Raw genomic sequence first — 14,056 nt, 5'->3', positions numbered from 1 at the left:
TTTAGGATTAGATGATTATTATTATTATTATTATTATTATTATTATTATTATTATTATTATTATTATTATTAGTTGCATTTCTACTAAATGGCCATATACTAAACATACCTCTACACCCAGTAAGGAATTATATAATGTTTAGAGACAACATAGAGATACATACCAAGCCAAAAGTCATTTCAGTGACCGCATGTTTGTATTGAAGTCAGAAAGTATTTTAAATCTGACAATATGCATTTATAATATTACAAACAAACTGTTAAACTGCTATTTTATTTATAGTCTATTTCTTAGTGCTTTTTAGCCGGCATTTTTTTTATTTTATTTTCTTTGTTTCTATTCTCTGCTTCCTCAAAAATTCGCTCCTTTTGTATTTTAAACCACGCAGACACATTTAGGACCAATCACAACGTGTTTTTTGTTTACTCGCCAATGTCGTTTGTCCCGCGCATTTTAAATCACAACCTTGGCCAATCATTGCTACCCTCCTTTTGTCTACTGGTTTAATTGCAATAAATAGGCGTGACATACAACCTTTATGTTTAGGACAGTAAGAACGGAGAGTAAAAAAGAGCCAACCCGAACTCGTGATTCTATCATAAGCGTACGGAGCTCAAATTTGAAAGGCAGCGGTTAACCAATGCGAGCTTGAGTGGGAGGAGCGTTTATAGAGTTTATCAAGCTTGTATGACCGGTGCCATAGTGAAAAAAAACTGCGCGTAAGTAGGAACTGCACATTATCCAACGGAGACTGCACTGTAGGGCAAGCGGAGGTAAGTGCACGTTTATTTCAGTGGGATTTTCTCTTCAAACTGTTTATTTAAATACTTTGTGCTTTAGAATATTCAACGTGCTAATCTATATCAGCAGAAAACGGCTTTACAAAAGAATACAGTAAATGCTTAAAGTATCTCAGTGTGGTATAATTGCTTTGGTTTAGGCGTTTTTAAACTATAAATCAATGTATTGCCTTGTATGTTTGTATACGCTCTCGCATTAACTTTTTTGTTTGTACAAAAAATTAAAAAAGAAAAGTGCATTGTTCAGTTTGTTGTAGACTTGTACACGGTTTGCTTTACTTTGTATGTGTTTTGACTCGGATTGTGTTATAAACTTGTATTTAAGGTACGTTTATTGAAATTTTTGGGGCTGCAAATATGGTCTAGCGAGGGTTTAGGCGGGAAACAAAATGGAGGGACGCTTATCATTGTTCAGACTCCATTATGAGAACAGGAAGTACAGCTTTCAAGATTTGCCAGGTCTCTTGGGCGTTTCATTGGGTAGTTTTTACTTTTGTAGTTTGGTTTTATTTGTATTTAGCTTTCAACGTTTTAATTTCTAGATAATACCAGCCATGGGTAAAGATCCTAACAAGCCGAGGGGGAAGATGTCCTCTTATGCGTACTTCGTCCAAACGTGCAGAGAAGAGCACAAGAAGAAACATCCGGACACTTCAGTGAATTTCTCAGAGTTCTCCAAGAAGTGTTCAGAAAGATGGAGGGTAAGGTGCTGCACGTTATGTGTTTATCAATATAAAATCAAAGTTGGCTTGTTGGTCGGTGCAGTTCAAGGCATTCCCTTTAGGTTATGTAGGTTATCCTGTTATTTATAACCGTGGCCTCAGGTGAACAGTAGTATATGCAAATATGTATCTCAAGACTTGTGGTAATTTGGCATGCACGTTTTAAAATAAACATACATGCAAATAACACAATTTCTTTTTATAGACCATGTCTGCAAAAGAGAAAGGAAAGTTTGAAGACCTAGCTAAGAGTGACAAGACACGTTATGAGCGTGAAATGAAAGATTATATTCCACCTAAGGGTGAACAAGGAAAGAAAAAGAAGGACCCAAATGCCCCGAAGAGACCACCGTAAGTATTTAAAGCAATGTGTAAAAATCATAATTGGCCTTGACAAATCTAGCAGTCTCTCATTTTTATTTTATTTTTTTAGATCGGCTTTCTTTGTGTTCTGTTCTGAACACCGTCCAAAGATCAAAGCTGATTATCCAGGTAGTTCCATTGGTGATACTGCAAAGAAATTGGGAGAAATGTGGTCCAAACTAACGGCCAAAGACAAGGTGCCCTTTGAACAGAAAGCACTTAAACTAAAGGAAAAATATGAAAAGGTAGGTTGTTTCTAAAATTAATGTTTGTTGTTGGTAACATGGTGTATATTTGTTATTAGACGTTTAATTCCATATAACATCAATACCAGTGATGAGCTACTTTTGTGTTAAACGCAAGATAAAAAAAAAAAACTTAACTTTACTGAAATGCCAAAAGTGAAATTATGGTGTGTTTGTACCAATATATACTTTATTGAAGATCCAATAGGTACACCAAAAATGCATTTATTAATGTATCACAATGCACACTTAAGAATTCTCACAATGAAACACCTGGTGTGCAAAAGTATCAAATTGTTACCCTAAACTGATCTGGATTGTGGAGGGGTAAAACACAGACTGCATTTTTACTAAATGCTTTCTGTAACCCCTAGGATGTTGCAGCATATCGTGCAAAGAACAAGGGTGATTCTGGAAAGAAGGCACCAGGCAGGCCAACTGGGTCAAAGAAGAAGGTTGAACCAGAGGAGGACGAGGACGATGACGACGACGAGGAGGACGATGATGAGGAGGAGGATGATGATGATGACGACGACGAGTGATGTGCCTTTTGAGCATGAAGACTTAAGCTGGAATTTTATTTACAAAACACGAATGTGAACTCAAGCAGCTAAACATTTTACTTTTTTTTTTTTTTTTAAATGTACAGAAGTGTATAGCTGTCAAACATACTATGGTCAAGTACTGTTTTGTAATGTAAGTAGCTGATCCTGAAAGCACTGCTTCTTTTCTTTGTTTTGCTTTCCCCTGGTATGTGGACTTCCACAGCCTATTCAATTTTAACTACTTGTAGCTTATCTAGGGAACTTAGGACATTGCAGTTAAATTTGTGGATTTTTTTTTTTTTTTACATGAAACTTATGCTTTTGTTTTGACTTCATGTATAGATCACAATTTTTATAATAAAAACATGTATATTGTATTGTTTCCATTTTATTGCAGTATATGCTACAATATTAGGTGGACTCTGCTTCTACTGTTAAGTAAAATAGTTGCTGGCCATCAAATTTATTAATTCTTTTTAATAAAAAGCCTGCACCATATCCAGGCTGCATACTTTCTACATTGTGTTTATCTACACTATGGCCATTGTGAACTGTCCTTGATGAGGTTGCCTGCTGTTTTATAGTATTAGAATTTAGAGGTGCTTGTCATTCAGTGTGTAGGTCAGGTTTTCATAGATGTAGAGCTGGCTTTCTCAGCCCAGTCATGCATGAATGAGACTTATCTGCTAAACCTATAGAGCAAACTTTTTTTTTTTTTTTTTTTTGAGCAGTTTAGTGTGAAATGTTATTTTAGCATTGCACCTTTTAATATTAAGAACCAGAAACTTAAACTGATCAACCCCACTGTAAACAAAAAACAAGGTTGCTGCCTGCCATAAACTATTAAAATCAGATACTTATGTTAAACACAATATTGACATTCCTTTTTTTAGCCAAATTTGGAGCAGATTTTAAGAGCAGTTATGCTGAAATTATTTATTTACAATGCAATTTCCAGTGATGACTTTCCTTTTTCAGGTATACACAAGTATGATAAGAGTTTACCAGTTCAGGTGCTATTACAGCGTGGATATATTTTTTTAGCATTTTCAATAAGTTAAATGTATTTTGCATTTAAGGGTTTTGACATACAGGATCATCTGTACAGTAAATGGAACACACTTTCCACACAAAAACATATCTCACAGTAGGCCATAAAAATGTTAAAATACTTCAGGCAAACCCTCTACATTAAAAAAAAAAAAAAAAAAAATCCTGTTGCCTGAAAAAAAACAGGTAAACTAACTGATATCAAAATACACTATGGAATACATTTGTTGGATGATGGCTTTTGATATTACATATTTAAGACTACATCTGCTGGTTGTGATAGGGTGGGCTAGTCTGTTTAGTTTGAAGCCAGTGGAAATGTACTGAGGAATTTCAGCTTAGATATTGATATAATGGAACAGCTCAGCTGAATTGATAAAAATAAATAAATTTAAATTAAATTTGTCATCCTGTTTCAGGACAGAAGCACTGAATTGTGTTTGACCATTAATTTAAATTGAAAGGAAGCAAGCTTATCTGATATGTACAGTTACTACAGGGAGAGTGGCTGAAGTTTCTACAAGGGGATATTTTGTTTTGACACTGGTTTAAAAAAAAAAAAAAAAAAAAACATCCATAACAAAGCAGTAAAAAGATAAATTTATTTCCCCATAGACAAAAGACATACATACATATACACCTTCATTAAAAGACCCATTGTAAATCTCAAGTAGTTCATTTATATAGAAACAGCATCTATATTTACATTTGATAAAAATTTGCATACGTTCAACTAGTTATGCATAGCTTGCCCTGTAGACAAGTATTTGTTTTAACATCCATGTAATTTACTACTGTTTCAGTGATTCAGATATTATTTGACCTTCAATGAACAATTCATCTTTTTAAGATGGTATGAATTTAAATATTTCTTATTTAAAATATGTACCCGTTCTAGCAATTATCTTCATATAAATCAGAGTATGGAATAAAACATTTACAGTGCATTTTTACATTTTAGTCAACACAAAATCAGGCTGTTCATGTGAAAATTGAAATGGACGCAATGAACAATTAATTGGTTTACGTGGGGACAAGTAGAGTCTTCGCTTGTATAATAATTCAAACTTTCTGTATGAGCCGAATACATATTTTCTTTAACAAGTTAGACAACATTTCTACTGAAAGCCACCGCAAGTTTATATAAATTGTCACTTTGGTGACAAGATATGAACCCTCCCCACTAAAAAGAAAAAAATGCACAGCATGATTAAATGGCAGTACTTTATTTGAAAGTGACCACATTAATTGATAAAGTGTCACTGCTTTCCAAAACGGCAAAATATACGTCAACAAATGCCCTCTCCATGTACACGACTCAGATATAAAAGAACACTGAAGTTTCCAGTGGATGAGGCAAGAGTCCACCACTTCCCTCTGGGGTGTAATTTATCAGCCCAGTAGTGTTTGAACATAACCAAGAACAAAAACAAAAATGAGATTTAAAAGAACCAAACCATTGGTAGTGCTTTTGGATTTTTAAACAGGTATTTTAAATGATCTGTCTGGATAACTGCATTGACTCCCATCCATAATTTAAATGCACAATTTTTTAATAAAGCCACATATTTGTAGACCCCTGAACAAAACCCCAAAGAAAAGTTGTCCCTTTACAGATAGGCTTACGGTGTAAGAAGAAACCAAGGGGACACTATGTAAGCATCATCTGAAGACTTAAAAAGGTGAAACATTCAAATGATCGATTTTGTAAACAATTCATGAATGAAGAGCCTATTACCAGAGTTCCCCCTTCATTAAAATATTTACACTTCAAAAATTCCTATGTGCAGCAGTTGTACAGGTTACTTTTGTTTTCAGTCCTGCACGTCCAGTTTTTCAAACAGACAGTATGTTGTTCATCTCCCACTTCTGTGTACTTTTGTTTGTGTCACAATCTGATATAAAGACCTGATGAAGAACCTCTGAACGATCTAGACATTTCCCTGTAGGTGTATGTGTAAACCTGTGCAAACCCTGAAACAAAGAATGAAAATCTGATTATTTGCATGATATACTTTTTTTTTTTTTTTTTTTTTTTTTAAAAACCAGTCATACATGGAATTTAGGGATACAAAAAGATGAACACTAACCTTGAAATATTGCCATTCTGTAAACTGTTTCAAGCTACAGTGACTTATCATAACCTTGGACTCAGATCCACTTGTCAAGCACTGGTCATATTGCATTAACTGGTTAGCTTCATTGAGTCTGAAAAGCTAAAAGAAAACAGACTTTTTAGGTTAAAATATTTACACATTTTGCATTGAAAAGAAAATATATGGAGAACATTTTCAGCATTTCCAGTTCTGCAATAAACTGTAGGTTTTCATTTCTGTTGACAGGTCAAACCTCCACCAGCAGAATATGATGATGTTCAGATGATTCTGTGACCACACAGAATTATTTACCGTAAAACTTAAATTAAACGCCTACAGCGTTTTACAATATTTGCCAGCAGACCCGGCGTGTATTGGAGACAGGCGATTGTTTAAGACCTGGCAATTATTTGAAGGTTTACGGTACTTTTTAAAATGAATAGGCAACATTGTACTCACCGTTGCTGTACTTTGGCAAAATGCTAAGCTCATAAGCATACATCAACACAAAAAATGTAACATTTTTAAGGGATAATGGCAATGATGTGGCGTGTTACAAGGTATGAAGGGCTCGAGAGTCCCTGTGAAGCATTTCACAAGTAAGCAGTAGTTTTAGAACAGGTCCTTAATTAGCATCATATTTTGAGTTAGAGTTATAACAGAACAACTGATCTCCCCAGGAAACAATGGGAGAGCAGTGTGTGGCTGTTGTATAAATTATAATGTACTGCACCCAGGCCTGGTGATTAGACTTTTTGATATATTTAACTAAAATGAGCACAGATCAGTAATCAAGCACCTATAAATCTGCTCTGAACCGACTACACCGTATAACAATTTTTCTTTTTGGTTCCTGGGTAGTAAGTGTTATTTCCTAATTGCTTATGCCTCAAAAGTATAGAAAATGGCTATTATTCCCCACAAACTTTGCTTTTGTGACCAAGACAGTGATATTTTGAAATTTACCAAATTTTCCAGAACATTCCAGATAGATTCAGTGCTGAGTAAACTTGGAGTAACTTCTAGAACTTTCCAGTAATATAAATAGTAGTATAAATACAGGGGCCTTAAGCCCACCAGTTCAATTTAGTTCCAGCTGTCTAAGTGGATACATATCTGCATTTTTCCGAGATGACATCAAGAGGCTGCAAACATCCGGCAGACGCATTTTGCTATGTCTGCGGCCAATTTATCAAGACAAGAGCGAAAAAGTACTTCGTGGAAGCATCTGTAAGATGTGTGAGGCCTACAAGGCATATTTCGGCATGCCTGTCGGGGATCAAGACAAACCCTGGGCACCTCATTTCACCTGCGAGCATTGCAAAAAAAAAAAAAAAAAAACTCTGGAAGGTAAGATGGACAATTGTTGCTCGGAATTTTATGTTATAAAATTTGTTAATTTTTAAAATTGTAAAAATTTTTAATTTTAAAATGTTTTACAATTTTCAATGTTATTGAAAAAATATATCATATGAAAAATGTTGCAAGAATCTCTTACACATTAGTTATGGGTGAAATAAATGTATTTTTGTAGGATGGTACAGAGGGGAAAAGAGAGCCATGAAGTTCGCTATCCCAAGAATTTGGTGGGAACCCACTGACCACTCAAGCAACTGCTACTTCTGCATGGTGGACCCTTCCAATCGTCAGACTGGCAAAAATGCACCTGCTATCACGTATCCGGACCTTCCTTCATCCATCGCCTCGGTGCCACACTGCCATGAGCTCCCCGTACCCACTCCTCCGGAGAGAGTGCAGCCGTCTTTAGAAGAGAGCAGCAACTCAGAGAGCGAGGAAGATGTTGTAGATCCACATGACAATTTCAGAGGTGGAGCTGCGGAGAGAAACCCATTACTACCCCAACCAAAAAGACCTCAACGACTTGATTAGAGATCTTGGTCTCACCAAATCCAATGCCGAGCTTTTGACATCTAGGCTCAAGCAGTGGAACTTGTTGGATGAAAGTGTGCAAGTCGCAGATCAGAGGAAGCGTCACCAACCTTTTTCCAGCTTTTTCACCCGTCAAGATGGGCTCTGCTTCTGCCACAATGTGACCAGTATGTTCGAGGCAATCGGAATCGCCTGTAACCAGAATGAGTGGCGCCTCTTCATTGACAGCTCATCCAGGAGCCTCAAAGCCATGCTGCTCCATAATGGTAACAAGTACCCGTCTCTTCCCCTGGCTCACTCGGTGCACCTCAAAGAGGATTACAACAGCATCAAGACCTTGCTAGACGCCTTAAAGTATGATGAGTACGGCTGGGAGGTCATAGGAGACTTCAAAATGGTGGCATTCCTGATGAGTCGCCAAGGCGGTTTTACCAAGTTTCCCTGCTATCTTTGCCTTTGGGACAGTAGGGATACCAAGGCGCATTACCACAGGCGGGACTGGCCACAGCGGACAGAGTTCTCTGTGGGGAGGAACAACGTCAAGTGGGAGCTACTGGTGGACCCCCGGAAGGTGCTGATGCCACCACTGCACATCAAATTGAAACAATTTGTCAGAGCTCTAGATAAGGAGTCAGCAGCCTTCAAGTACCTTCAAGACTTCTTCCCTAAGCTTTCTGAGGCAAAGGTCAAAGCTGGTGTCTTCGTCGGACCACAGATAAAGAAGATCCTGGAGTGCAATGAATTCCCCAAGAAGCTCACTAGTAAGGAGAAAGCGGCTTGGAACAGCTTTGTCACAGTGGTTCGGGGCTTCCTGGGCAATCACAAGGCCGAAAACTATGTGGAGCTGGTTGTGAGTCTGAGGGACATCCTACAGCCCATTGTGCCGTAGTTCTTCACCAAAGTCCACATCCTTGATGCTCATCTTGATAAATTCAAGGAGAACATGGGAGCGCACTCGGAGGAGCAAGGCGAGTGCTTCCACCAGGATATACTGGACTTTGAACGCCACTACCAAGGACAGTATAACGAGAACATGATGGGAGACTACATCTGGGGGCTGATTCATGAAAGTGATTTACAGTATAATCGTAAATCTCGAAAAACTACTTGCTTCTAAATCTTTTGTAGTCATTTTTGCATTACTTTAGTATAAATACATGTTAATTTGGATTCATATGTTGTTTTTTTCTATGAACGAAACGACACATTCGCCCGTTTTCTCATTGGAAATAGGTAAATTTCAAAATATCACTGTCCTGGTCACAAAAGCAAAGTTTGTGGGGAATAATAGCCATTTTCTATACTTTTGAGGCATAAGCAATTAGGAAATAACACTTACTACCCAGGAATAAAAAATGTGTTACATAGTGTTATTAACTGATCAATTGACTTTATCTAGCTGGTAGCTTGTAAACAACTTAATCCAGGAGTTGCACAGAAACACACCATTACTCTTGTTTGACTGTGTAATGTCTTTACTTATTCTAACTTACACTCCAAAATAAGTTACCTGAAATATGGGTTGGGTGCATAGAAAATGAAGTTGGCATTTAAAACTAATGCAAATAGTATATATATATATATATATATATATATATATATATATATATATATATATATATATATATATATTTTTTTTTTTTTTTTCTCCCACATTATTTTACCTGGTTTCCTCCCATCCTGTGGCAAGGCCCCATTTCCACAAAGCCCCCATTGGTGTGACCCATACTGTCTATACAGTAATTGCTTTCAAATCCCCTTATCTGAAAAATAAAATACAAACATTTTACCATTTATCCATACAGCATATTTTTTGATTATTCAAAAATAAAAACGGGCACACATTGGTAGTAAAAACATGAAGAGTGCTAGCAATTCTGTTTCACTTGAGGAGTTAGGGGCTCTGTATGGGGGGGGGGGGGGGGTAGTAAATAAAAAAAAGTTAAAAACATTTACCTCTCCCCACTCCACATTTTTTGCAGGCAGTGGATAGTGCTCTGGAATATCATAGGCAATTTCCTCCATGAACCAACGAAAACTTTTACAGTTGTGTTCTTCACGGAATTTTTTCAGCTCTGAAATATCTCCGTAGGCTAGAGCTTTAGTCTCAGGACGGCTTGCGTAGAAATAGTCCTTGTAATCATCCCACCAAACTTCCACAACACGGACATAATTCTGAAAATGGAATTATTGTATAGAGCTGTGAGATTTATCTCCTTGTGCCAGCTCGCTACCTCACACTCAATACTGCATAGAAAACTTGTTGGATTCATATCTGAGAATTGTGTAACTACTGTATACAGTATGAAACTGACCTTCAGCGTTGGGGATGAACCCACATGAGCAGGGGGTGGATTTCCTTGCCACCCCTTGAGACGATAAATATGTCCAACCCGAGAACATGGCACAAATAGCAGCTGGCCTCCACACTGCCAAATCTGAATGTTGGAAAGAAAACAGGAATTACACTGGTCTTAAGATATGGTGTATCTGAAACCTGGGGCAACAGCAACACGATTGCATGTGATATTGGTCAGAGAAACAGGGAAAAGACAGAAACAGAATTACAGAAAAATTACAGAAACTTCACCAAGGACATCTGCATTGTATAGAACAGTTTTTAGGTTTCAGTTTATTCACTGTTTCAGTTGTAAAGGACTAAATTATCAATGCAAGTATTCAGTAAGAAAACAATTAATTTGAGGTCTGAACAGTTATAGCTTCCAGTCAAATGGGACATCTTAAACAAAAAGATATGTGCTCTACCTTAACATCATTTGTTTGAGAGTCAGGAACACATGGAAACATTTATTTTGTACTTACTAACTTATGACAACTAAATTGATTTCAATCCTAATTAAAACACACACTATTTTCATCCAATCCCTTAGCATAATTCCTTGATTATACATTACAAAATGAAATATTTTATCCAAAATGTATTTTATTTACCTTGAAGGAAATCTCAAAGTTTTCTCCTCCCCAGATTTGCAGACCTGGATCATATAATCCCAGTTCAAAGAAGAAATCTCGTTCAATGGCAAATAATCCACCAGCCATCGCTGGGGACCTAAAACAATTGAAAATTAACAACTCTACAGATTAACTATATTTTACTGTACGTTTTGGTGAATCCAAACACTTGTATACTGCAGGCATGTGGGCACTTTGGATAAGTATATAAATCATTCAACCATAATGTTTTAACAATTTGCCTTGAAATGCATAATTCATTAGAACAACTCTTGTATAAATGACAGACAGCAGAACAGACAGAAAACAGCAAACAAGTTACAAATAAAACACTTCAGTATAAAACAGGTATAGGGAAATAAAATGTACTGCAAAACAATTAATGCGTGACTTACAAAAACAAACAAATGAGAATGGCATGAACCAGCAATGTTAATGTGTTTATATATTGTAATGTAACTGGTATGTAAATTGTACTGTGTGTGGCATTTAATGTCCTAATAAAAGCTAATTATATATTTAAAGTGTACAAACTAATGATAGATTATATCAGACAAACCGTGTATTTTGCCTAATTTCCCACAGTCAAAATTTCTTCAAAACAGTATATTCTTATAATTTTATATATAAATAGTTATAACAATTAAAAAGGAGGGCAGCCAGTCAAATCCCTTTGGCCAATGTAAGTTTAAGGTAGCATGCAACGGTACAGTAGTAGTATAAACATAGAACTACAAGCATGCAGGATTAACAGATAAACATACTGTAGAAGGACAACGGCCACAGACAAACTATTACTGCCAACTGAACCCATGAAAGCGTCCACCACCACAGTGACGAACCACACTTTTGTAAGCATTTTTCTACAATTACCGATATGGTTCGGTTCTAGTTACTCTCTTCTCCTTCTCCCTCTTTGACAATGGCACACGTTTCCATAACATGCTCCAGTCCCATGCTCCTCTCGCATACCCATCTTCATCACCACCCCACTGTGGTTGAATATCGTAAGTGTGACCACTTATGGAGTCAATGAGTGGTACTGTGCATATAGTTCTGCGGTCGTTAGGTGGATGGTGTGAGGGAATCCATGCATCAAATGCATACAAATGGGGAGACAGGAACAAAAACAGAGGGACATGTACTTATAAAACAATCATGAAAAACTTTTTTTTACCGATAAGGTTCACTTTTATGATTTCTTTTAGCCTTTTCCTTGCTGCTTAAGGGCACACGTTTCCACAACAAACTCCAGTCCCAGGCTCCTCTGGCAAAACCATCTTCATCCCCACCTTGCTGGGGTTCAATGGTATAATCATTTCCATCTATGTAATCTATTAAAGGAACTGTACATATGGTTCTGGAACATTAACAAGAAACAACAGCAAAACAGGTTACATCATTTTAGGCGATTGTTATGCGATTTAAAGTTTTAAATGCATTTTGCTATTTTGACAACCAGAATGGCCATGAGTACAATGTAATCCTAGAGTAATTTTCTATTCTGTTTTAAAAACTACAAATACAACAATTGACAAAAACAATACATGTCAAAGCTATCGTTGACTCTTATTGGCTATGTTTACAATTACTTTTTGCTAGGCAAATGGGAATGCTTTTTTCATAAATTTGGGCTGTTACCACTTGCCACTGTGAGTGTCTTGAGGGACACTAATTGGTTTATTAAATCTTTCCAGAACTGCCGTCTTATTGACTTTTTTGTATTCTGAGTTCAACCAGTGCACCTTATTGCTACAAAATGGCATGTAAACAAAGTTGGAAATGATCCGAGCTCTACAATAAACCTGAATCAGACACAAGTTCCAGAGCAATTTGGTGTTCTGGCGAGTTGCTTCACCATTCTGTTAAATAATGAGCATGTTTTGTATATTGCTCATGCATTTTGTAACATGTGTAGGGATGCTGGTTTAATTTAGTTTGACAGTTAGTTTATTAACCCAAGTAACGGCCACCATTTTTGCCTCTATCATTGTGATAGCCCGAAACACACCCAGCAGCTAATTTCATAGTGCATAGTGATTTAAGCTTTTTGATCATGTTGTTTTGCTTTTGTTTTATTAACATACACTTGCCTATTGTTTGCTTTTACTTATTCAGTTCATCATATGCTGATGCACGTACATCATGACTAGTAATACATACATATTTATTTATTTATTGATTCATACGGTGTCCGGTGGCTACCACCTTATTAGAGAACACTTTGGTGATAAGAACATTTTGCTTGCTTCCCGAGAGGTGTTCTCTTAGCTGGAGACTACTCTATGTCATAAAAATGGTGGGAAAATTCCCCTTATACTTTCCAATGCATATTTTGATGTATTTATAATTCAAATGCATGTGTACTCTCCAAGAACATTACCAGATCAGTTAACATGTGTTTTCTTCTGTTAAAAAAAAAACGGGATACAGGTACTGACACAAATTGTACAGATATATTTAGCTCAAAGAACCAGCTGCCATATACATAAAAGAAAAAGAAAACGTAGGTACACAAAAATGTTAATTGATAATAAAAAAAAGAGAATATCTAAGAGAATATTTTGTCCATAGCAACCTAGTTGTGACCAATTTAAAGTCTCATTTCCATGCAACAGGTTGCGCTGTGCTACTTGTAAATACATCCACAACACAGTAACCAAAGGGGCAAAATCTTCATTCACTATTTAGTAGACTTTTACTCGCACCAGTAAAGGAGTGGTATACTGCACTGGTTGTGTGAAGTGTAACAAACTGTACATCGGAGAAAGAAAACGGCGATTAGCTGATCGCATCATGGAACATCTACAAAGTGTAAGAATGAACACCTCTACATCTCCTGTTGCCAGGGATTTTAACACAAATGACCACACTGCAGAAGACATTGCAATTTGTAGTATAAATCACAGCTACGGGACCAATGTAGCCAGGAAGCAAAAAGAATGTGAAATAATTTTCAAATTAGGCACTTTGGAACCTCTTGGAATGAACATTCTAGGTCATCTTATCAACTTGTTTATAACAGCTTGTTTGTGCACTGCTTTTTCCATCCAGCTGACTTAGTCTGACTGTAGTCCAAAATGTCCTGATCGAATTGATTATTCACATTTATGTAACTAAACTACCTTTTTCTTTTTGATTTTGCGCACAGCAGTTTTCCTTTTTAAAATTAGAGATAGATAGATAGAAAGATAGATAGATAGATAAATAGATAGACTACAGAATTATCAGTATGGCCCCCTCTAAATTAAGATGCAATAATGGTTACTAGCACAATACATTTAAAGTTGTTATAAACCCATTTTATCTTATTAAAAATCAGCAGTTGCCACAAGTACAGAAAATGTGGCACGTAATAAGCCTGAATAAAT

The 14,056-nt window shown here is 36.5% G+C and overlaps 2 protein-coding genes across 3 annotated transcripts in view; one reads left to right on the top strand and one right to left on the bottom strand.

Annotated features, from left to right (window-relative positions):
• The first annotated feature begins 692 nt into the window (after positions 1-692).
• Positions 693-3,051, top strand: hmgb2a (high mobility group box 2a). The gene is made up of 5 exons (XM_041223506.1): positions 693-774; positions 1,344-1,502; positions 1,729-1,874; positions 1,957-2,131; positions 2,506-3,051. Exons 2-5 carry the CDS (start codon positions 1,356-1,358, stop codon positions 2,671-2,673), a joined length of 636 nt encoding a protein of 211 aa, XP_041079440.1. The 5' UTR covers positions 693-774; positions 1,344-1,355; the 3' UTR covers positions 2,674-3,051.
• A 1,263-nt stretch (positions 3,052-4,314) lies between these two features.
• LOC121297269 (N-acetylgalactosaminyltransferase 7-like) overlaps positions 4,315-14,056 on the bottom strand; it is a 33,524-nt gene continuing 23,782 nt past the window's right edge. Inside the window, exons 6-12 of one of the 2 annotated variants that reach the window (XM_041223491.1) lie at positions 11,863-12,045; positions 10,665-10,782; positions 10,028-10,150; positions 9,669-9,887; positions 9,377-9,475; positions 5,817-5,942; positions 4,315-5,700 (exon numbers count right to left, since the gene is read on the bottom strand). In XM_041223491.1, the coding sequence (XP_041079425.1) occupies positions 5,563-5,700; positions 5,817-5,942; positions 9,377-9,475; positions 9,669-9,887; positions 10,028-10,150; positions 10,665-10,782; positions 11,863-12,045 (1,006 nt within the window). In that variant the 3' untranslated portion in view covers positions 4,315-5,562. Of the gene's footprint in view, positions 5,701-5,816; positions 5,943-9,376; positions 9,476-9,668; positions 9,888-10,027; positions 10,151-10,664; positions 10,783-11,558; positions 11,742-11,862; positions 12,046-14,056 lie in introns of both variants that reach the window. The other variant, XM_041223482.1, reaches the window with a different exon arrangement.

This window comes from Polyodon spathula, chromosome 2 (genome assembly GCF_017654505.1).
Source record: "Polyodon spathula isolate WHYD16114869_AA chromosome 2, ASM1765450v1, whole genome shotgun sequence".
Lineage (NCBI taxonomy): Eukaryota > Metazoa > Chordata > Actinopteri > Acipenseriformes > Polyodontidae > Polyodon > Polyodon spathula.
This window is presented reverse-complemented; position numbering and strand designations above follow the sequence as displayed.

Bases quoted from the DNA above. Each gene is read 5' to 3' on its own strand.
- hmgb2a (XM_041223506.1), top strand. From the start codon at position 1,356: ATGGGTAAAGATCCTAACAAGCCGAGGGGGAAGATGTCCTCTTATGCG. The intron at 1,503-1,728 runs GTAAGGTGCTGC...TTCTTTTTATAG, and splicing joins AGTGTTCAGAAAGATGGAGG to ACCATGTCTGCAAAAGAGAA. The intron at 1,875-1,956 runs GTAAGTATTTAA...TTATTTTTTTAG, and splicing joins AATGCCCCGAAGAGACCACC to ATCGGCTTTCTTTGTGTTCT.